We start from the raw sequence: 21,975 nt of genomic DNA, 5'->3' as shown, positions 1-21,975 counted from the left end.
ATTCTGCATATTACTGCACTTAGGAAGTCCCCTAGAATAGTGCGCAAGCACGAGTTACTCTAGTCGACTCATCGAGCAGTAGGGAGCAGTGCGGTTTGGGACAGAGCCTGGGAGAGCCGACGCTCTTTGCTCTGTGCTGCTTGTCTACGCGTCGCCACTAAGCAAATTTGCCGGGCGGGATTTCCGCAAATTATCAAGTATGGCGAAGACTTACGATTACTTGTTTAAACTGCTGTTGATCGGGGATTCGGGAGTCGGGAAAACCTGCGTGTTGTTCAGATTTTCAGAAGACGCCTTTAACTCGACTTTTATCTCAACTATAGGTGCGTTCATTCTTTCTGAAGCCTGTAAACTACAGTGACACTGTGATATGTTCTGCGCTAGCTTAGCTTAGCTTAGCTTAGCTTAGCTTAGCTAGCTGTGCTAACTCTTTCTTCACAAACGTAGTCGGATTAACTTGTATTTTAGCCGTTTGTTTTTGCTTACCTTTTATATTACGTTTTATTGAAATAGCAGTCTAAATGTCTCAGCTTACATGAATACAACCTGCTTTCGATATGCTAGTGAGTTAGTTTAGTTAATTAGTTAACTAGTTACCTCACCCAGCTTAAACTTAGCAAGCTAAGCACACTTAGACCTTTCTCTTAAACTGACGCACCAGACATTATCCTTTATATATGTGAAGAATTTAACTTAGAAACTTTAAAATTGGGTTGAAACCGAAACGACGTACGAGTTTATTTGTAGCAATGTATATTTGTTTATTGGGTTCAACGTTAAATAGCTGCTTAGCAAGAGCCTATATACGTACACACACGTCTCCATCCTATCATCACGGAAGGAGTGAGGTTAGCTAACTGGTTAGTGAGTAAGCAGTATTGGCTTAGATAGATATTTAAGCTTCTTTTTGTTTGTTTGTTTGTTTGTTTAAAAAAAAGAAGAAAACTAATAATATTTTTGTTTGATTAGCTAAATGAGCAAAATATTCCAGTCCCTGAACTAACAAACCTTCTTAGCTCATTCACAGCTAGACACAACCCACTTTATCAATTCAAGTTTATCAGATGCATTTTCATTTTAAACGTTTTTATTGTGTCCAGGTGACATTTGACGTCTAGTGGAAATATCTAGCAGGTTTTGATCACGTGTGATCTCTTTAGCATGAACTTTATTTTTGTGTGTGTGAAGCTGAGGAAGTGTTTTAATGCACTTTTGTAGTCATGATCAGTATTAGAGGAAGTGAACATTATCTCTGCTCCATCAAGGCCTTTTCCTGACATCTTGTACTTTTATAGAATCAGAGGTCTGAGAGAGAACCTGTCCAGATGACTGTTTACGTCTTGCTTCATGTACTTGTTGTTTAATCTTTTTTTTATTATTATTATTTTGCAGGTATCGATTTCAAGATTAGGACAATAGAGTTAGACGGCAAGAAGATCAAGTTACAGATATGGTATGTTTCGTGTCTTCTACTTAAAGGCCTCACATGGACTGTCAGCTGATTCTAGTTCCTTTTAAACTGAAATATACAGGTGACGTGGAAGGTTGACGAGTCGTTATTGATCCTCACTTTGTACTTAGGCCCTTGACATACATTTGTATGCTCACAATTGGTTGCTATGGCAGCAGTGTTACTTTTAATGCTTAGCCACCTAGCACAACGATCGGCGACCGTGTGTGATGCAACTTGACACAAAATCGTCATCGTCTAGATGTTTATAATATTCTAATAACAGAACAACTTTTATCCAGTATTTTATTCCTCTTACACCGCAGCGTTTTTTCCAAAATTAAGTGAAGAACCTACTTTTTATCTGTTTTTAGCTACGCTTAATGTTAAGTAGGATAAGTTAAACAATCTTTTCCTTATCTGCCTTTTTTGGGGTTTTTTTTGTTTTGTTTTTTAGTTAGTTAGACAAAAACAGCCTGTCATGTTTAGGAGAAAAAGCCTGAAGTCCTGTGGCAAAAAAAAGACATAATGAGTACTTCAAAGCACTGACCCTAGAGACCCCTTATAAATAAAGTTAAATAAATATCATCTCACAGCTCATTCAGCCCATATCAGTGATTATACATGTGGGTTTCAGAGCGAGGAGTGTCTGTCCTGAAACTATGTACGAGCTGTTGCTATGGAACACTAACCTATTTTGTTTTGTAGTTTCACTTCACGTTACCATGTTTGACTAATATCACACACTGATGAGATACAGCAGTCTGAATTTTATGCAAAGAGGAGTAATCACGTACTTTATCAACAAATAAACCACTTTTTTTTTTTTTAAACAAGCGTTGTGTTTTCATCTGCAGGTTTTTAGTCTTAGCTCAGCTGTCATTGAGTTACTGAGTTTAAATAAAAAGAAAAATCCTCCATATAAGCTAACATTCCCAGCCCTTTCACTCATCTCTGGACTGATGATCTGTCTTTAGCTGTATTATTAATTTAAGTGCATATGAATGGTTAAGTCACAACAGAGGATCTGATCCAGAAACTGAACTGGTTCATGTTTATGCAATTAGAATTAATTAGAGATTGCGATATTTAATCATAACAAGGACCGTGTCTCAGTAGCGATGGTGTTTATTATGGAGTTAATCAGGATGCAGTTACTTAATCTGCTAGGAAATCCAGTATTGTATTGCAAGGATTTATTAACTATGCTCTTTCCCAGGAGTCAAGCATTAATGCAGTGCAGGTCCGTGGGAAACGTCTCGACTCTGTTTACCATCTGATAGCTTCCATTGCAGCAGCTACAAAGCTGTGATTACGGTCAGCTAGGCATCATAATAATAGTTAATTAACCTGTTAATCAGTCCTCTGGTTAGGGTTGTCCTATAATTATTGTACAGTGTGTCATTTGTGCTGAAAATTGGCTAAACAGATGAAAATATTGAATTGTAGCGCTTAGGAATTCTGTCACTTCCTTAGTAAGGTATTCTCATGAGCAGGTTTAATGAAGCCACTCCTATGTTTTTGGACATCTCTCCATGTTTGATTAAGATATTTTGCGAACACAGCCCGAGCACTAGTCTGGTTTCTGGCTGTGTGTACAACTTGATATGAATCCTCAATCTCATAGAGTTTAACTGTGTGACCTGCAGGGACACAGCAGGGCAGGAGCGATTCAGGACGATCACAACGGCGTATTATAGAGGCGCGATGGTGAGTTCATGAACATTCTGAATTTATGTAATGCTGCATCTGTAATTAATATACATTAATAAACACACTAATGTATTCACTCCTGTGATCAGGGCATTATGCTGGTGTATGACATCACCAACGAAAAGTCCTTTGACAACATCAAAAATTGGATTAGAAACATAGAAGAGGTGAGGCTTTATTGCTGATCGTATAAATACCGCACAAAATGAACCGTGATATGATTTATAACTCAACTCTTCACCTCTTACTCAGCATGCGTCAGCAGACGTGGAGAAAATGATTCTGGGCAACAAATGTGACATCAACGAGAAGCGACAAGTTTCCAAAGACAGAGGAGAGAAGGTGAGGGAAAAGGATGCGGATCAGCTGTGATGATGTCTGTCATGTATTGATTTATGTTTCTTTATTTTACTTTATTTTAAAATGCGTTTCTCATTTCAGTCACTTGATTGGCACTGCTTGTCTCACTCACATAGCTTTTTGATTTTTATTTTTTAGTTTACTGTGATGCTTATGTAATTGTTTGACATGAATCACATCCTGCTTCATTCCTGAGCGGTAAAGTCTGGTTGTTGCAACCCTACCCTCAGCCCCAGAGAGATTTTGATACTTGCATCTGTTTCTAATAAAAAAATAAATAAAAATCACTGGTTAAACTTCACTGGGTAATTTCACCAAACACTGTAATAAAAATGCATGTCAGATAAAGAAAACATCTCTTTTTTTTTTTTTTTTTTTTCTTTTTTTTTTAAATATATCAGTGTAAAGATCCTCACACTCCTTTTAGATTTGAGTACAAGATTAACAAGTGTTTTAGACAACAATATTAACTGCCACCCTTGACTTCCTGCCCTCTTCTCCCTAACACTCCTCTCAAGTTTCTCACTTGAAAGATGTGCTGGTGCAACCTCAAAAATACACCACAAAACATTGTTAGAATCTCAGTTAATGGTTTATAAGAGTGTTATGTCTTTTCTCTTCAGCTGGCGTTAGAGTATGGCATCAAGTTCATGGAGACGAGCGCGAAGGCCAACATCAACGTGGAACACGTGAGTGAAGTGTACAGATCTTATTTACCACGCATTCGTATAACGTCTCTGCAGTGGAAAGCACGAATGCTTTTAAATAAAAGCAGTGTCGTTCGGAAGAGATTTGACTTCTCTGTTTAGCTAAAATGACCACAGATGCACACGTCAGTGTTACACCACAGACATGATGCTCACCAGCACGATCGGCAGGTTCCATTACATTACTCTGCGGTTGATGAATATTATTCATGTATTCAGGCGACACTCACTTCATCTTAGACGTCACGTTAACGTCTCTTGTTATTTTTACAGCTTGACTCCGTGCACAGATAACGTTTTATACGTCACCGTAAACACCGGCTCTGTCCGGTTATCGATATCAGCTCGACATGTTGGTGATGATTCACTTCGGCAACTGTTGAAACCACTGCAGGCATTTCATTTATCAGTCATTTTATATGTTTATGTGAAATAAAGGTCTCATGGCTAACGAGAACCGTTTAACATGTTAGATTCTCGTTATGAAAAGTATCAGCAGTGTTCGAGCAGGACAGAATCGCTCCGATCATGCAGTAAAGTGTGAAGTATGACATTGTGCATTGTGTTGTTCTGCTTGTAGGCATTCTTAACACTCGCCAGAGACATTAAAGCAAAGATGGACACGAAACTGGTAGGACCATTTCTCCTTTTTCATAACTCACATTGATTCCTGAACCTAACCAACCTGTATCAAACTTAATCAATGTAGACTGTGATGCTTTACTGTCACAGAAAGATGTAGATTATTAAAAACTTGCTTCACTGCAGAAAGTAAGAAAAAGTCTGGCTCCAGTTGTATGGTTTATTCTCTCTGGTCACCTGTCTGGAGCTGGCACTAATCATCGATGAGCTTTTATTTAATGTATGACAAGAACTTTCAGTAAAATACACAGACTAGTGTGACTCTGGTCCTGTCTGTCATGTTTATTCACTGCACACTTTATTTTCTATTCTTTTCTACATTGCTCATCAGGATTCCTCTAAAATCATTTTCTTTGCAGTGAACCTTTCTCTTTAAATCATAGCTGAAATTTACAGATGTGTTTCCGTTATATAGATGTATTATTATAGCTCTTAGAAATGTACAGTTCATCTTTAGATGTCAGATGAAGCAGAACAGAGCGTGCTCTGGATATTTTAATCCATTTCCATTCCGTGTCTCTTGCTATAGGAGGGAAACAATCCCCAAAGCAATCAAGGAGTGAAGATCACCACCGAGCAACAGAAAAAGAGCAGCTTCTTCCGCTGTGTTCTACTGTGAAGACCAAGGCCTTATTGTCCTCCAACGTGCGGCTGGACCCAACTGGACTGTGCTCTTGTTTTTAGCACTTCGCTCTATCTCTCGATCTCGCTCTCTCTCTCTCTCTGTCTCTGTCTCTCTCTCTCGGTCTCTGTCTCTCCCCCTGTCTCTCTGTGTTTCAGCACCTCTCTGCTTCCGGCCCTGCTGGAGTGCTCAGCTTATCTGATCTGCTTCCACTGACACATGGTGTCTTCCAGCTCGCATCCCTTTTCCTGATGACGCCGCGGCAGGCTTGCGTAGATGTTTTTGGTTTTTTTTTTTAATATATTCTTTGGATTGTCATGTCATCATGACTAAAGATCGCACATTAAACAACACATTCCCATTTAGTCTTCGCAGTCTTCTCTCTGCGGCACAGAAGGGGTCAATAACGTCCAAGATCGTTACTCAGACACACTTTCTTTTATTGACCGCCATAAAGCAGCACAGTAACAGAAACACCGGTGCTTCTTATTGCGCCAGCTGCTATGATTGAGTTTAATACAACGTCTCACTTCGCAGTCGACATTCCGACATTTAAAAACAGTATTTTTTCAGAAGTAATTAGTGCAGTTCTGTTGTAGGTTCATTCCTCTGTGTAACTAATTAATAAAACAAAGGCATCATGTTTTGCCCTGTTATAAACTGCCCCAAGAAAATTCATACTACAAGCAGATCCGAGTTCGAATGAAATACCTGAATATTTATTCCGATCTAAGACAAGAAATTGTATTCAAGTCTTAAAGAAGAGAAATATTGTTAGTATTTTACATACTACGTTAATATGTATTTTTACCATCTCTCCTTTAGTGTTTGCTTTTTTTCCCCATCTGATTTGGCTTTGAAAAGTACTATTTACCCAACAGGAAACAGCTGGGTTTTTTTTTTGTTTGTTTGGTGTTTTTTTGGTTTGTTTTTTTTTTTTATAAGATTTGAATAGACCCTTAACACACTTGTCACTTCCCGTTCGAGACTATAGATGGCATCATGCACCCAGTACGATTCTTCAACATATCCTGCTCATTTCCTGTGTGCGCTCAGATTATTAGAGTTCATATGACTGGACTTATCTGCACATAGAACAGCTGCTGTTGTCGTTCATGTTGGCCGCCTGCTTTCGCTTTATCTTCGCTGACGTGTTAATACGAGCTAGCAATAGGCCAGTAGAGCCGTTAACTTACCAGCGCTAAGACACCCATCATATATCTCCAAAAAAAAAAAAAAGAAGTGATGGAACAATAGCTTATTGATTACGAGTTTTATAAAAACAGTGTTTTACAGTTTTGGTTCTGGGAAGCAGAGAGAAGTTTCACTGATAGGAGAATTGTTTTCTTTGTTTGCATTGAAACTTGAAATAGAAAAGCTTTGGTTTGAATGAAAAGATTTAGCACTTTTTCCCCCTTCCAAAGAGTTTAAATGTCTCTGCTTCCTGTATGAGTTTGTCCATTTCTCCATATCACCCAGTCTCTCTCCAGCCAACTTCCTTAACATTCTGCCATTTGTCTTAATATCTAATACTTGATCTCTTATTATAGATCTATGCATTATGAAGGTGACATTTTTGACCTCTTGTATTTTCTCTTGCGCTCGCTTTCTCTCTCTCTCTCTCCCTCTCGCCCTCCCCCCTCTCTCTGCAGTACGTTTTTTTTGTTACACTTCTTAAAAACATTCCCATAGTCTGTTTTTTTTTTTTCTTCTTTCTTTGCTTTGTCAATCACTTTTGTGCAATTTAGTGACTCTTTAATAATAAGAGACTTGTATAGAGTATCGAGTGAGAAATACAGTTTTCACCGTTTAGTGTGTTTTACTTCAGTAACCTGTAACACAGCAATGGATCTGTCTTTGATCCGACAGGCACGGCGGCTCGAGCCAGCGCTTGCCATTTATTTCCCTTTCTGTGCCCACTTTACGGTTGAGCGCCACTCCGAGCGACAGAGGCGAGGATATAAAGGAGAAAAAACAGAAGAGGAGAGGGTTTATGAAACCGGCACAGCTTCCCGAAGTTTTCAGTTTTGTCAGCTCCATCAAAGCCTCTTCAAGCAGTTCATAGTGTTTAAATGTCAGATCTTTATTTCTTTATTTTATTCTCGAAATCACTGTCATTCGTATCGTTTTCGTTTCTTTTATACAAACGTTCGTTTAATTTTTGATGGCGAGGTGAACGGGAGAGATGAAAGTTGTTACATTTTGAAAAAAATAATAAAAACAACAAAAAAGGAACAATTGTAAATAACACTCAGAAAAGAGATCTACTTAAATTGTACTGTACTTTCTAAAAAAATGATGTTGAAAAATTGTCTACAGTTTTGTAGATATCAGTGCTTTTGATTTATTAAAATAAGAATCTTTTAAGAAGTGAAGTTTTGTGTGGTGTTTTTTTTTTTTCTTTTGTGCCTCATTTTTCATTGTTAAATGTTACAGGTCGGTTTTGAAGCCATGGATCTCAAACAATGCTTATTATCATCAAACAAAAGTCGCATTGAAGGGAGGAAACTAAAACATGAAGTGTCGATCGAGGAAGTGCAACAACTTGGTTTGATGCATTTCGCTGTTTCATTGATTCGTTGTTCTCTGCAGAAAAGTGCTGTAATTTTTTCCTGAGGTCAGGTGATATTTCCTCCATCTTCTCGTCACTGTCCTGTAGTGTCTACATTCTGCTCAGTCAGAGAAGAGACTTGTCCTTAAATCCATACTTGTCTTATATTCTGATATGGAATGTGCTAGGGAGGAAAAAAAATAGACCTGTAATATATTCCCTTTCTGCTGGTTTTAAATACAGAGCTACACAGGTCCATATGATTGTTCACATTGTTCTTTGTTTTTAAAAAATTAAGGCCACTGGAATTATGATACCTATAAAGAGAAAATATACATAAGATACTTCTACACTTCTGTTCCTGAGCTTTAGATGTGCAGTAGCTCTAACCTGAGAAAGTCTGGTGCTCTCACGATCATGTGCTGGAAATCCTCTAGTGACAGACGGCCGTCGTTGTCCATATCGGCTTCGTCGAGGACTTTTTCACACACCATGCTCACTTCGTCCTCGGTTAGCTCGTTCCGCGTTAGCTTGTTCAAGGTCTTCTCCAGGTCCGATTTACAAATGAAGTCGTCGTTGTTAAAGTCTGAGAAAGGAAAATCTGTGAATAATGATATACACTTTTCAAGCTCAAGACAGATGCTCAATACAGAATGGCTAAAATTTGGTAGACGCATGACTGGGACCACAAACATGGTCCTTCCCTAAATTTAGCAACAAAGCTGGAGGCACACAATTTACATCATTTAGCAGACGCCCTTATCCAGAGCGACTTACTTTCTTTATCTCATTTTTTATACAACTGAGCAATTGAGGGTTAAGGGCCTTGCTCAGGGGTCCAGCAGTGGCAGCTTGGTGGACGTAGGAATTGAACTCACAACCTTCCGATTGGTAGCCCAACACCTTAACCACTAAGCTACCACATCCCACAGTTGATAAGAATGCAATGATGTGGCTTTGCAATTTCCCTTCACTGGAACTATGAAAGCAAATTCTGTTCCAGCATCAAAATTCGGGACCTGTGTACAAAGCATGATGTGTTCAGATTGGAGTGGAAGAACTTCTGACTGGACTCATCTGTTTTGTATAATAACATATGGACTAAATCATTCAAATTATCTCAACCGAATTCTCAGTTTCAATTGGTTTGATTTTGCTACAACACACACACTCACACTTTTGTTTTATTCCTTACATAATATATACTGAGAAAAACAGACAAATCTCCAGATGAAGCACCGTGTATCCCATAAAATATATCCCGATAGATTTTTAACATTCTAACATGCATAGTGTTTAAATCTGTGTATTAGAACGGAATGCTAATGTTGCTAACAAACATGAGGATGATTAAATAAAATAGATTAGCATGTCTAAATCTGTACACATGCTTCAAAGGCCACGTTTTGGCTTAGTAACAATATTTATATATAATTAGATAAAATAGCAGAATAAGTCTAAGTTAGAGAATAAATTGGATCAATTATTGGATCTATTATTTTTTTACTAGCCAAGTAGCTGACACGAGCTACCATATAACATATATAATATTCATCTTATGCTAGCTAGATCGAGAGCCTTCTATGTTAGCATGGCTCTATTTCTCTGTGGTTAAGGTGCCTTGTTTTACCTCAGGTCATTTTTTTTGACTGATTTTTTTAGATAACAGTCTGTCATATGGTGGTAAGCATCATATGATAAATTAGTCGTGTGGTTTGTATTGTACAGTTTGAAAATGGCAGCTATAATTTTGCTAACTACAGCATGTTATGTTTGTAATTACAATGTGAAGCTAAAGGCAACAAAAATGTCTCAACTAAATTTACATGACAGGATTAACGATTTGTCAGTTTTACAATAAAAAAAATTAAACCTCTTGTGGGTTCTTGCTTTGGCTTCCACTGCTGTGTTTCTGTTTGATTCAGTTAAATGCAGATATGGAGATGAGGCTTGTGCTTCCATCAGTCATCGGTGTAGCAAAGCTCCTTTTGTTTACTGTCTGTAAATAATGAATGAAAACTTTCTCTTGACCTTCAGAGGCCATGGAGCATGTGCTGCTGTAAACTGTCTTAATCTGATAGCATGTTTAATTAGGCAGCCTCACACACACACTGTTCTGTTGGGAGTTCTGTTTGGAGATCGACCATGCTCTGACAAACCTATGCATTATTTACACCTTGTTTTAATGTCCTGTCAGCTGGTCTGTACGCGATTATCACAATAAATATCCGATGATCTCTGCTCCTGTACATGTGTCTCTGACCTACAGGCATTTTAAACTACTTTATCATAAATAATGACACCACTGATACACTGGCCTGTGAGAGGTTTGGCATGGTGTGTGGGTGTGGGTGTGTGTGTGTGTGTATACTGTAATCCGGGTACAATTTTTCTAACTTGGACTGACCATAGATTTTGAATGCATAGTAGGCCTTTAGATCTCTTGGTGCCATTTCGCTCAGCACTGAGAACATATCCAAGAAATCGTCCAAAGTCATGTTTCCTTCTCCATCCTCAGAAAACACTTCTGCGATTCTCTGCCTAAACGGATTATCCTGAACACACAGTAGACACACAGTATGTAATTACGGGTAGGTAAAAAAATTTATTTCACATCATGACAAAGAAATCCAACCTCAAAACTCTATTCTAAATTGACATAAAGATGTCAGAGTAAAAGTCTCTGGAGTTTAGACAGATGAAAAACAACACAATACTGCTGGTTAAAGCTAACAGGACGACTATGTTAACACAATAAACCACTTTTTACAACTGTGATGAGCAGAAAAGCATCTCACTATACACAAAACACTGAACCTTTGAGGAAAATAGGTAGAACAGCCAAGAAGAAGAGTCTGAAGCTACAGTACAGTGGACACAAGCTCCAAACATCATCTGGACCTTTTTATAAACTTCACCTTTGCTGTTTTGGTGAGCCTCTAATATGTAAGTTTTTTTATAGGTATGTGGACTTGTAAATACTGGCGTCGTAACCGTACATCATAAACATTTTCCACATCTGTGTGATTATTGGTGGATAGGTTTTCTGATGGAAATCATGACCCCTGGTTCTTGTTGTGACAGATAAGCTAGTGATCAATGTGAATAATGCTGTGTGAAGTGGCGTGTAATGGACTTGCACTTCAGCAGAGTCCATAAGTTGATGCTTTCTCAAGTTCAGGGGGATCTGATGACACGCAACCTCTCCAAGGCTGCGATCAATTAGTAGCGGATCCATAATTGATAAGGAACACGGAGCGAGTGGTTCAGGGTGTAGTGTTAGTGCAGTGGGAGGCCTGTATACGGTACCTTCAGTTCTGGCATGCTGTCAATCAGCTCATAGGGCAGACGCACATCTGGCTGGGTGGTGTAGTCAAGCGGAACAAGCTGTGGGGCCAAATCGTGATACCTATGAAACAGCCTGGTAAAAAAAAAATTAATAATTAAGAATATAATTCTTTATTCCTAACGATGTGTACTGTATATATGAGATAGATGAGATATATATATATATATGTGTGTGTGTGTGTGTATATATATATATATATATATATATATATATATATATATATATATATATATATATATATATATAAAATTATTATTTTATTTTATTTTTTAAACAAAGCACAAAGTCTTTTTCCAAATGACCTGATTGACTTCACATCAGTGAACAGTACACATCGTTTGGAATAAAGAAGTATATTCTTAATTATTAAATTTTTTTTTACCAGGCTGTTTCACATATATATATATATATATATATATACGTGTATATATGAATATGTATGTGTATATATATATATATATATATATATATATATATATATATATATATATATATATATATATATATACACGTATATATATATATATATATATATATATATATATACACGTATATATGTATGTATATATATATATATATATATATATATATATATATATATATATATATATATATATATATATATATATATATAGTGAGAGAGAGAGAGAGAGAGAGAGAGAGAGAGAGAGAGAGAGAGAGAGAGATGAATTTGCCTAGTGTACAATTGTTATTGTTATTAAATTGTTATTGTTATTGACATGTTGATATGCTACTTTAAAACAAATACATATATATATGTATGGGACTGAGACAATAATGCAAAAGACATAAAACAATTACAAAAAGATATTTATTTTGAAAGAAAGAAGGAAAGAAAGAAAGAAAGAAAGAAAGAAAGAAAGAAAGAAAGAAAGAAAGAAGGTTGGTGTTGTTGGTAACGTTGCACAGAATTGATTTCTTGAACAAATTAAAAAATTTTACCTTAAAATTTCTTTTCTGGTGAAAAATGTACAGTCCTGTAAATCAGAATGGAAATGGAAATGATGCTAATATAAAGATAAAGTATTGTGGTAATGTCAAGTAACTCCTATTTATTGAATATACACATTTTTCTCACTTGCTCCTAATATTCTTATTCATTTTAAACAATATTAAGATTATCAGCAAAGACCGAGCCTTGCTTAAGAGGTTCTAGAGGCTACAAAGGTTCTTCTAGGATCACTACTGATTTCTCATCCTGAGCTGAAATTTGACTGACCTGATACGCATCCAGCTGCTGTTGAGTGAAAACAGTCTGCTTGTTCCCCATTTCCCTGTGACATACAGCCCAGCATGCGAACGCAGTTTTAGTCTGCGAGTGTGTCGCTCTGCAATACTGTGGAGATGCGAACAGATATTTCAGCTATGAAATGCCTGCGATAATGAGGACTTGGGAAGAACAGAGGTGGATCAGATATCCCTCTGTGTCCCCATTATAATGGCCACGTTTCATCGTTTTCATTGCTTTGAATGGCAGGCCCATTTTGGACGTGAATGCGTGCTGTCGGTCAGCGGGAGTGCCAGTGGCACAGAGCCCCTGCTGAGGACTGGGGGGTGACGCCTCAGACCAGAGTCAGGTTACACCATGTTTTAACCAGGATCACAACACACACACAACTGGGTTCAGGAACACAAACCGCCATTAAAGTGAAATCTTAAACCTAATGCCTTGCATAATTGTTAATGTTATTGATAATATGAACAAAATATGTAGACACTGATGAATGCAGAATTTAGAGGTATCTCATTGATGTGAGGACAAATGCCTGGTAATTGATCATGAAATATTCATGTGTTCACACTTTTTCCTTTGCACTGTGACTTTATTGTGGAGGAGCAGCAATGCCAAGGGGGACTGGTATCAGTGTGTCAGTGCGTATCGCTATTGTTCAGGTTTACATTGTTTATGTCACTTCTGTTTATCTATATAGACAGAGTTGTTTATCAGAAGCATGTCACAGAAAAGAAAAGAAAAAAGACAACAGAAAAAGAAACAACAAATTGTGGTTTAAGGTACAAATTCTTGTCATTGGGGTTATATTCGTGGTAAATAATTCATAGTAACATTCATTGACATTTAGAAAATGGTTCTGTTGTTGATCTGAGGATCAGGGTTCAACCCTCAGCACTGCCAAGCTGTCACTGTTGGGCCCTTGAGCAAAGCCCTTGCTACAGAGTGCTGTATCATGTCTGACCCTGCACCCTGACTCCAACCTCCAAAGATGGGATATGTGAAGAAAGAATTTCACTGTGCTGTAATGTAGATGTAACAAAATAAAGTCTTCAATTCTATTTTATTCTTTAATGACACAGTTGCATCCACAAGATCAGACCATCCAGATTTATATTCTAAAGTATTTCATCCCTCTTAATTTAATAATTATGTTAGTTGTTGTTTTCTTAACAAATAAATCCTAGCTATTCCATATAATATAGATACAATTTTAGCTTCATATTCAAATGTGTTGCCATTTTTAATGATCTGTTACCATTTAATATAAATATATTACTCGAGCAGGTGACTGCTGTCTGTTCATTCATTTCAAAATGGAAATTTTATTCCTTGCTGAGACAATAATTTATCAGAATTTGGCAGAAGAGTTCAATTTCATCAGATCCATGTGCGTAAAAGTATTTCAGAACTTCTATTTCTAATGACTGTTGTGGGGGGGCAAGAGTACATCACCTTTAAAAGTATGATATGGTATCAGGCTTAGGTAAACAAATGTGGCTGTAAATGTGTCAAATCAAAATAAAAAAAACCCTGACCCCTAGTGGCTATGGGTTAAACTGCTAAAGATCAAAAGGTAAGGTAAGGTAAGGTAAGGTAAAGTAAGGTAAGGTAAGGTAAGGTAAGGTAAAGTAATGTAAGGTAAGGTGATGTAATGTAAAGTAAGGTAAAGTAATGTAATGTAATGTAAGGTAAGGTAAGGTAATGTAAGGTAAGGTAAAGTAATGTAATGTAAGGTAAGGTAAGGTAAGGTAAGGTAAAGTAATGTAATGTAAGGTAAGGTAAAGTAATGTAATGGAAGGTAAGGTAAGGTAAGGTAAGGTAAGGTAAAGTAATGTAATGTAAGGTAAGGTAAGGTAAGGTAAGGTAAGGTAAAGTAATGTAAGGTAAGGTAAGGTAAAGTAATGTAATGTAAGGTAAGGTAAAGTAATGTAATGTAAGGTAAGGTAAAGTAATGTAATGTAAGGTAAGGTAAAGTAATGTAAGGTAAGGTAAGGTAAAGTAATGTAATGTAAGGTAAGGTAAAGTAATGTAAGGTAAGGTAATGTAATGTAATGTAAGGTAAGGTAAGGTAAAGTAAGGTAAGGTAAAGTAATGTAAGGTAAAGTAATGTAAGGTAAGGTAAGGTAAAGTAATGTAATGTAAGGTAAAGTAAGGTAAGGTAAAGTAATGTAATGGAAGGTAAGGTAAAGTAATGTAATGTAAGGTAAGGTAAAGTAAGGTAAGGTAAAGTAATGTAAGGTAAAGTAATGTAAGGTAAGGTAAGGTAAAGTAATGTAATGTAAGGTAAGGTAAAGTAATGTAATGTAAGGTAAGGTAAAGTAATGTAATGTAATGTAATGTAAGGTAAGGTAAGGTAATGTAATGTAAGGTAAAGTAAAATAATGTAATGTAAGGTAAAGTAAAGTAATGTAAGGTAAGGTAAGGTAAAATAATGTAATGTAAGGTAAGGTAAGGTAAAGTAATGTAATGTAAGGTAAGGTAAAGTAATGTAATGTAATGTAATGTAATGTAAGGTAAGGTAATGTAATGTAAGGTAAAGTAAAATAATGTAATGTAAGGTAAAGTAAAGTAATGTAAGGTAAGGTAAGGTAAAATAATGTAATGTAAGGTAAGGTAAAGTAATGTAAGGTAAGGTAAGGTAAAATAATGTAATGTAAGGTAAGGTAAGGTAAAGTAATGTAATGTAATGTAAGGTAATGTAATGTAAGGTAAAGTAAAGTAATGTAAGGTAAGGTAAGGTAAAATAATGTAATGTAAGGTAAGGTAAGGTAAAGTAATGTAATGTAATGTAAGGTAATGTAATGTAAGGTAAGGTAAAATAATGTAATGTAAGGTAAGGTAAGGTAAAGTAATGTAATGTAATGTAAGGTAAGGTAAGGTAAAGTAAAGTAAGGTAATATAAGGTAAAGTAAAGTAAGCTGTGACTTGATTGTTCGGTGATTAGTTATTTTATGTCTTTTATTTGCGCTCCTACTGTCTTTCCTTTCTGATTATATGGTTCTTTTTCTTTCATTAAAAATTGAAGCCGCCGTTCCGCTAGATGGCGCTAGTAAACCCTTCAGCTTACGGGTAAACACTTATTTTCTCAAGAGACCCCGAAAAATCGTTCCTCTTCAGCGTCACCCTGGCTTTATAAGTCCTAGAAATGGAGTCAAATGATGCAGGTGAAGTATAAAAATGGATAAGTTACGAATTTAGTTGTTTAATTACACCGTATATGTTGTTTCTGTGTAGATAAATGCAACAATCAAGTCGTTGTTGTGCTAGCAATAGCAGGCTAGGTTGAGCTAGCCGCTGTAATTAGCCGAGTACACTGGTTTACACTACCTGTTTTGCGGTACAGAGCCCTCCCTCATCGCTTGGATTGGTTAAAAAACACTGTCCGAGCCGCTGATTGGCTGTTGGTGTAAATTTCTAGCCAATCACAGCGTAGGCTTCGGGATAGGTTGGGGGGAAAAAACTCGACTATTGTAGTAATCCTGTAAAATACCTGATAATATTTTAAGATCTGTTTCATTAGTGTTTAAATTCTTTCCATACTGATTTGTATGTCTCACAGTAATGATGATGTTACTCTTCTTCTTTTATTTTAAGCTCGAGGAGGCTGGAAAAGTAAATCAGCTCACCAGAAGAGCAAGTTCAACGTTATAATGCGTCAGGAGGAGCTCATAGCACAGAAGAAGAGAGAAATAGAGGCCAAGTTGGCTGAGCAAGCCAAACAGAATCTGTCGACTCCCAGCAAGCCGCCAGAAGAAAGGTTCCACAACTCTCCATTCTCATCCTCCTCGTTTACTAACAAACAAGTCATCATCACTGTGGTGAAGCTGTTATTCTAAACAAAAACCTTTGTGTTTTTTAGTATCCCTGATTCACAGGCATTGTCCTCAAACAAGTTCGTGAACGATGGAAGCTTTCTTCAGCAATTTCTAAAGATGCAGAAGGAGAAATCCAACCCAGATTTAGGTATAAAACTAGGTTAGGATTTGAACGTAACCAGCATCGTTGACCTCATGCCGGTGTCTTTTTGTGTACTACAAGCATGTTATTTTATCGCATATTTTTCCATCGCTAGCAACATCTCCCTCTGACATCAGCAAAGCGCACAATTGCTAAACTTGTACCACAATCACTACACACACATATTGTAGTTTAATAAAGAAATGTGCATTGTACTGAATGTCAGCACAGCTCTTATTCATCCATAGCACGTTACACTACGCTGTAGGTGACATTCAGTACAACGATATGTACTGTTCCATAGAGTAACAGATTTCAGACATAATATAGAAACAAAATTTTTTTTTTTTTTTTTTTTTGCCCAGTCACAGAACTCAGTTTCCAAAGAATCTACAGCTGTAAAGAATGTTACCTGTTGCCATGGAAACATACAAATTGACTCACAGCTCATAGCAAGTGTAATGATGATTTCGGTGTATGAACCATCGCTAGAGCCGAAATTTAATCTAAATGTTTAGTGCTCTAATCAGCGAGATGTCCCAGTGTTGTTATTTAGTATATCAGCACTCTTGGGACGTCGCTTGTACAATAAAATTAGCCGACACAAACTAACGTTGTATAAATATAGAACATACTTTAGATTAGATTTCACTTTAAAGCAATATCTGTGAAAGACCGTAAAGTTCTTGCTGCTTTACAGTTCTATCTTTTTCAATTTCCTCTAAAGATTTGCAGACTTTATACATTCGAGTGTTCATTCTAAGTTTGGATAACATTAATGTTTAAAAGATAATAACCCTGTATAACGTACTGATTTACACGCAGCTTCCAGCAGTGACTCCAACAGGACCTCGTCTTCCTCACAGAGCCAGAAGAAAAACGTTCTGGTTGGGAAACGGCCCGGTTTGGGTGTCGGCAGCATGCTTAATCAATACAAGAGCTACTCCCAGACCAAAAAGACGCCACTTCAGATCCCCCGACCGAGCGTCTTCAGCTCACCAGACGAGGATGAGGACGAGGATGAGACCGACGATTCGTACTACCTGGAGATTAAAGGTAACCCAACAGCACTTTTTAAAGTCCGTGTTTACTTTTATGCGATAGTGCCTGAAGTTAATTAAACTCAAATGTTAATTAAAATCAAATGATAATTAAACTCAAATGTTAATTAAACTGTTTGCCATCTGGTAGTCAGGAACCAATCTTATTACAGCATACGTAATTTGATTAGCCGCTGTATTAGATTTTTTTCCTGTATTTTGCTCAACATATTTAGGTCGACATATTTTCTGATTATATATTTCCATTATATTTATGACTCCTGGTTTCTAAGCTCCCAGTATTCTGTTGTTTTTGACCTGGTATGCAAATGTAAAAAGTTTGATTGGACAGCATTGTGCTGAATTTTCTCTTCATGCAAATCTAGTTTTGATTTAAGAAATAAGTTATTTTTGTGTCTTTTTTTTTTTTTTTGAGCTTGTATTGTAATGGGCTGTCGAAACATGTTGCTCTAGTGGAGAGTGCGTGTTTCACAGCATGCCGCACTTCGTGTCCTGTTTTATTAGTATGCAGTTGTGAATGTGTGAGTTAAGGCGGCGTACTCATAGCCTGCTTAAAGTTTCCCCCCCAGAGGATGAAGATTTGGTCCGCATCATCAACCGGTTGGCTGCTTTCGTTGCCGAAGGCGGGCCAGAGCTTGAGAGGAAAGCTGTGGAAGACTACAAGGACAATCCCATGTTCTCGTAAGTCCATTGAGTATGTGGCTATACACAGTATGTGGTATCTCCTAACTTCCTACCTTCATCTAATTTTAATCTATGACGGACATTTAAATATAATCCATGTCGCTTTTTTTTCCATGTAGATTCTTGTTTGAGAAGGACAGCAAGGAATATCTGTACTTTCGCAAGAAAGTAGCGCGACTTAGAAAAGAGACGCACAGATCATCTACACCGTTTGATGGTAAGAGAACATCCATGTTTTTACCCTTCTCCGTCATTTTGAAATTGTGTCTGCAAGAGAGAGAGAGAGCGCAATTCTAGTTCTACAGCTGTTTCAATACATGCGTATTAATAGAAGAATCCTATTATTACAAATAAAGATCAGTCTCACTGAGCGTTGAGAGAGGTTCACAGATTACCTACGTGCCGCCCCCTCCCTCTTTTATCCCTCCACCTGCAGTAGACTGATATGAGGCAGTTGAGTAGTAGTTTGAATTGAGTCCCAGTACTGATAAGCTGCTTAAAGTCTCCCCCTCAGTGGACGAGGAAACAAAGAAGGTGGCGGAGAAGCTGGCCCGCTTCGTGGCCGACGGAGGGCCAGAGGTGGAGGCCATCGCTATCAAACACAACCTCGACAACCCCACCTTCAGGTGAGACTTTTCACTCTTCAGTTCACGTTATGGTAGGTTCACAGAATGTTGCTTAATTATGTACCATTGTGTCACGTTAATGTGCACCACCAGCACACACTTACTGGTTTTACTTTCCCTAATTGGGTTCAAAGTTTTTTTTAGACTATAGGCTAAAAAGATTCAAACAGACCATATATCAAGCTTATATTTAAACTGTATTGGTTTAAGGATATGACTGAGACTAATGTCCCTTCTCTAGCTTCCTGTATGATCACCAAAGTCCAGCTCACCACTTCTACAAGTCCAAAGTGGAGGAATACCATCAGTCCAATAGCCAATCTGCATCACCACCCAGTGTCGAGTTTTCTTCAGGGACCAAGCGCCCGGGTACAACTCCACCAACTCCCTACAACCTCGGTTCACCCCAAACAGAGCAGTATCAGGACGGAGCTACTGCAGGTGCAAAGCGCAAGAGGAAGAGTCGCTGGGGATCTGAGGATGACCGAGTGGAGCTGCCGGTTCCTTCTGTCGTCATCCCTCAAATGGTTAAGCCAGATCCTGATGCACCCGCGCTGTCTGGTACGCTACCATGTTTGTGTGTCCTTAAATAAATATCTCTACAGATGGACAGATACTAGACATGTGATAGAATATACACACAGTCCTGTATGGTTGTTTAGAGCTCTTCTTCTGCGTAGTTAGGTCTCTGAAATGAAGGAAGCAGTTTGGGAAAAGTCAAGCAGCAGATGTTTCTGTGCTGCTGTGTAAGTAAAGGCTTAGCCAAGTACACAGCGTAATAATCAAAGGTACATGTGTGTTTACTGGCATGTGTGTCTGTGTGTGTGTCTGTGTGTGTGTGTGTCTGTGTGTGTGTCTGTGTGTGTGTGTGTCTGTGTGTGTGTGTGTCTGTGTGTGTCTGTGTGTGTCTGTGTGTGTGTGTGTCTGTGTGTGTGTGTGTCTGTGTGTGTCTGTGTGTGTGTCTGTGTGTGTCTGTGTGTGTCTGTGTCTGTGTGTGTGTGTGTCTGTGTGTGTGTGTCTGTGTGTCTGTGTGTGTGTGTGTGTGTCTGTGTGTGTCTGTGTGTGTGGTCTGTGTGTGTTGTGTGTCTGTCTGGGTGTGTCTGTCTGTGCGTCTGTCTGTCTGTCTGTCTGTGTGTGCATCTGTCTGTCTGTCTGTGTGTGCGTCTGTCTGTGCGTCTGTCTGTCTGTCTGTGTGTGCGTCTGTCTGTCTGTGTGTGCGTCTGTCTGTCTGTGTGTGTCTGAATTACAGAGCAGGAACTGATAGGATTGGGTTATAAGAAAGGGAAGCCGGTTGGTCTGGTGGGGGTCACAGAGCTCTCTGAGGATCAGAAGAAACAACTTAAAGAACAGCAGGAGGTATGAAACACACACACACACACACACACACACACACACACCAAACTGGGAAAAAGGATAAATTCTACACCAAAAGGGAAAGTGGAAATTCAGCCTCTTTCTTAGGCAAATCACAGATTTTTCGGGCAGATTTTTTTAGCCAAAGTAAAGTTTAGACTGTTGTTTTTAGCAAGATTTTGTTATAATGTTAATAATATGGTGTATATTTATTTATAAACTTTCACCTACATGAAATATTCCACTAGACCTATTTAACATTTCGACATTTTACATTTTACAGCTGTTATTATGGCTATATTAAGTATGCATTCAGAAAGAGATGTACGAGATGTTGTTAATTCTGTTAACTGTTGCATTAGACATTGTGTTTGTGTAACATGCACCCAGATGCAGGAAATGTTCGATATGATCATGAAACACAAGAAGGCAATGCAGGATATGCAGCTGATGTGGGAAAAGGCTGTGCGTGATCACCAGCACGAGTACGACAGCGACGAGGAGATCGACAACAAGCACGGCACCTGGGAACACCGACTCCGAAAGATGGAAATGGAAAAAACAAGGGGTCAGCCATTTGTTTTTGGACATGAGGGTTACAGCTAGCAGTTCCTCTAACAAAAAAAAGAGAGTTTTGGTGCAGTTTAATATTCACTCATATTGTGATGGAGACCTGCTAGCAGTTGTGATCCTACAAACTTATGTCGCTTTGTAGAAGCCAACATTCTGTTTTCCTATTTAAGCTTAGACAAGAATTTATAAAATTTAATGCGGCCTAGGGCTTTCGAGCCACATACACCAAATTCGGATATGTTGTAGACCCTGGTCTGAAGTTTGTTGCTATTACTTTTCTAAGTGATCCGAGTATTCAAAAATTGGCCTTTTTCCCCCCATAGACTCCCATTACAAAATTTGGAGGTTTATAACTCAGCAAGCTTTTGAACTATCAACGCCAAACTCGGCCAGCTCCTTTAGGGTGATACTCTGAACAAAGTTTTAAATTGGTTTACCGACTGGCCTTTCGGTTGTGCCGCAGCCCCGCCCCAAAATATGGAAAATCAAAAAAAATTTTTACAACATTGACATGTCATATATCAAAACACTCAGAACAATGAGGAAAACTTCTTCACATGTATTCTGATGATGCTCGTCTCCACTTGCCTCCAAATGTTTTGGCACCCTATCTTTCTGTCCACTCGCTTCCAAAAAGCACAGGCCTTTGCGAATACTTGCACCGTCAAAGCCAACGTCAAAGTTTGTCGCGACGAACTTTACAAATCTAGTTATTATCGCATTTCAAATCATGTGATGTCTTTCGGTGCAGAGTGGGCTGAGCAGCTGACCGAGATGGGGAAAGGAAAGCATTTCATTGGTGACTTTTTGCCACCCGACGAGCTGGAGAAGTTCATGGAAACGTTTAAGGCTCTGAAGGTGAGAGACTCGTCTTTGTAGAACCATAAATCAGCCCTTACAGCTTCTCAACAACCTTGTCATGTGTTTTTGAATATTGCTGAAAACATCGTTTTATCCTCTTTCATTCTAACCACATTGATGTGAAATGAAATGTGCTCAGAAATGATTTATAATCACTAATACACTCCTGTAGAACTACAAAGACGGGTGTTTTTTTTTCCATTCTTATTTA

General features: G+C 38.0%; 3 protein-coding genes across 3 annotated transcripts in view; 2 read left to right on the top strand and 1 right to left on the bottom strand.

Moving 5' to 3' along the window:
- Positions 1–111: 111 nt before the first annotated feature.
- On the top strand, positions 112–7,869 carry rab8a (RAB8A, member RAS oncogene family). The gene is made up of 8 exons (XM_060869142.1): positions 112–323; positions 1,393–1,453; positions 3,100–3,160; positions 3,253–3,330; positions 3,416–3,505; positions 4,147–4,212; positions 4,811–4,861; positions 5,402–7,869. Exons 1-8 carry the CDS (start codon positions 200–202, stop codon positions 5,489–5,491), a joined length of 621 nt encoding a protein of 206 aa, XP_060725125.1. The 5' UTR covers positions 112–199; the 3' UTR covers positions 5,492–7,869.
- Positions 7,870–7,935: 66 nt separating this feature from the next.
- cib3 (calcium and integrin binding family member 3) lies at positions 7,936–12,862 on the bottom strand. The gene is made up of 6 exons (XM_060869143.1): positions 12,635–12,862; positions 12,358–12,392; positions 11,355–11,466; positions 10,453–10,600; positions 8,436–8,631; positions 7,936–8,229 (listed from the first exon to the last, which is right to left on the bottom strand). Exons 1-6 carry the CDS (start codon positions 12,683–12,685, stop codon positions 8,208–8,210), a joined length of 564 nt encoding a protein of 187 aa, XP_060725126.1. The 5' UTR covers positions 12,686–12,862; the 3' UTR covers positions 7,936–8,207.
- A 2,833-nt stretch (positions 12,863–15,695) lies between these two features.
- Positions 15,696–21,975, top strand: part of sugp1 (SURP and G patch domain containing 1) — an 8,068-nt gene continuing 1,788 nt past the window's right edge. The window contains exons 1-11 of the mRNA XM_060869119.1: positions 15,696–15,813; positions 16,244–16,406; positions 16,509–16,612; positions 17,432–17,662; positions 18,225–18,348; positions 18,471–18,568; positions 18,854–18,977; positions 19,219–19,538; positions 20,227–20,333; positions 20,721–20,898; positions 21,655–21,761. Of these exons, the coding sequence (XP_060725102.1) occupies positions 15,795–15,813; positions 16,244–16,406; positions 16,509–16,612; positions 17,432–17,662; positions 18,225–18,348; positions 18,471–18,568; positions 18,854–18,977; positions 19,219–19,538; positions 20,227–20,333; positions 20,721–20,898; positions 21,655–21,761 (1,575 nt within the window). The 5' untranslated portion in view covers positions 15,696–15,794. The remainder of the gene's footprint in view (positions 15,814–16,243; positions 16,407–16,508; positions 16,613–17,431; positions 17,663–18,224; positions 18,349–18,470; positions 18,569–18,853; positions 18,978–19,218; positions 19,539–20,226; positions 20,334–20,720; positions 20,899–21,654; positions 21,762–21,975) is intronic.

The sequence above is a fragment of the Tachysurus vachellii genome, chromosome 1 (assembly GCF_030014155.1).
Source record: "Tachysurus vachellii isolate PV-2020 chromosome 1, HZAU_Pvac_v1, whole genome shotgun sequence".
In the NCBI taxonomy this organism is placed as follows: domain Eukaryota; kingdom Metazoa; phylum Chordata; class Actinopteri; order Siluriformes; family Bagridae; genus Tachysurus; species Tachysurus vachellii.
This window is presented reverse-complemented; position numbering and strand designations above follow the sequence as displayed.

Coding starts and splice junctions, on each gene's coding strand:
- rab8a (XM_060869142.1), top strand. CDS start 200: ATGGCGAAGACTTACGATTACTTGTTTAAACTGCTGTTGATCGGGGAT. Junction 1,454..3,099: donor AAGATCAAGTTACAGATATG/GTATGTTTCGTG, acceptor TGTGACCTGCAG/GGACACAGCAGGGCAGGAGC. Junction 4,862..5,401: donor CAAAGATGGACACGAAACTG/GTAGGACCATTT, acceptor CTCTTGCTATAG/GAGGGAAACAATCCCCAAAG.
- cib3 (XM_060869143.1), bottom strand. CDS start 12,685: ATGGGGAACAAGCAGACTGTTTTCACTCAACAGCAGCTGGATGCGTAT. Junction 12,393..12,634: donor AGCAGCTGGATGCGTATCAG/GTCAGTCAAATT, acceptor TCTGATTTACAG/GACTGTACATTTTTCACCAG. Junction 10,601..11,354: donor ACAGCATGCCAGAACTGAAG/GTACCGTATACA, acceptor CTGTGTGTTCAG/GATAATCCGTTTAGGCAGAG.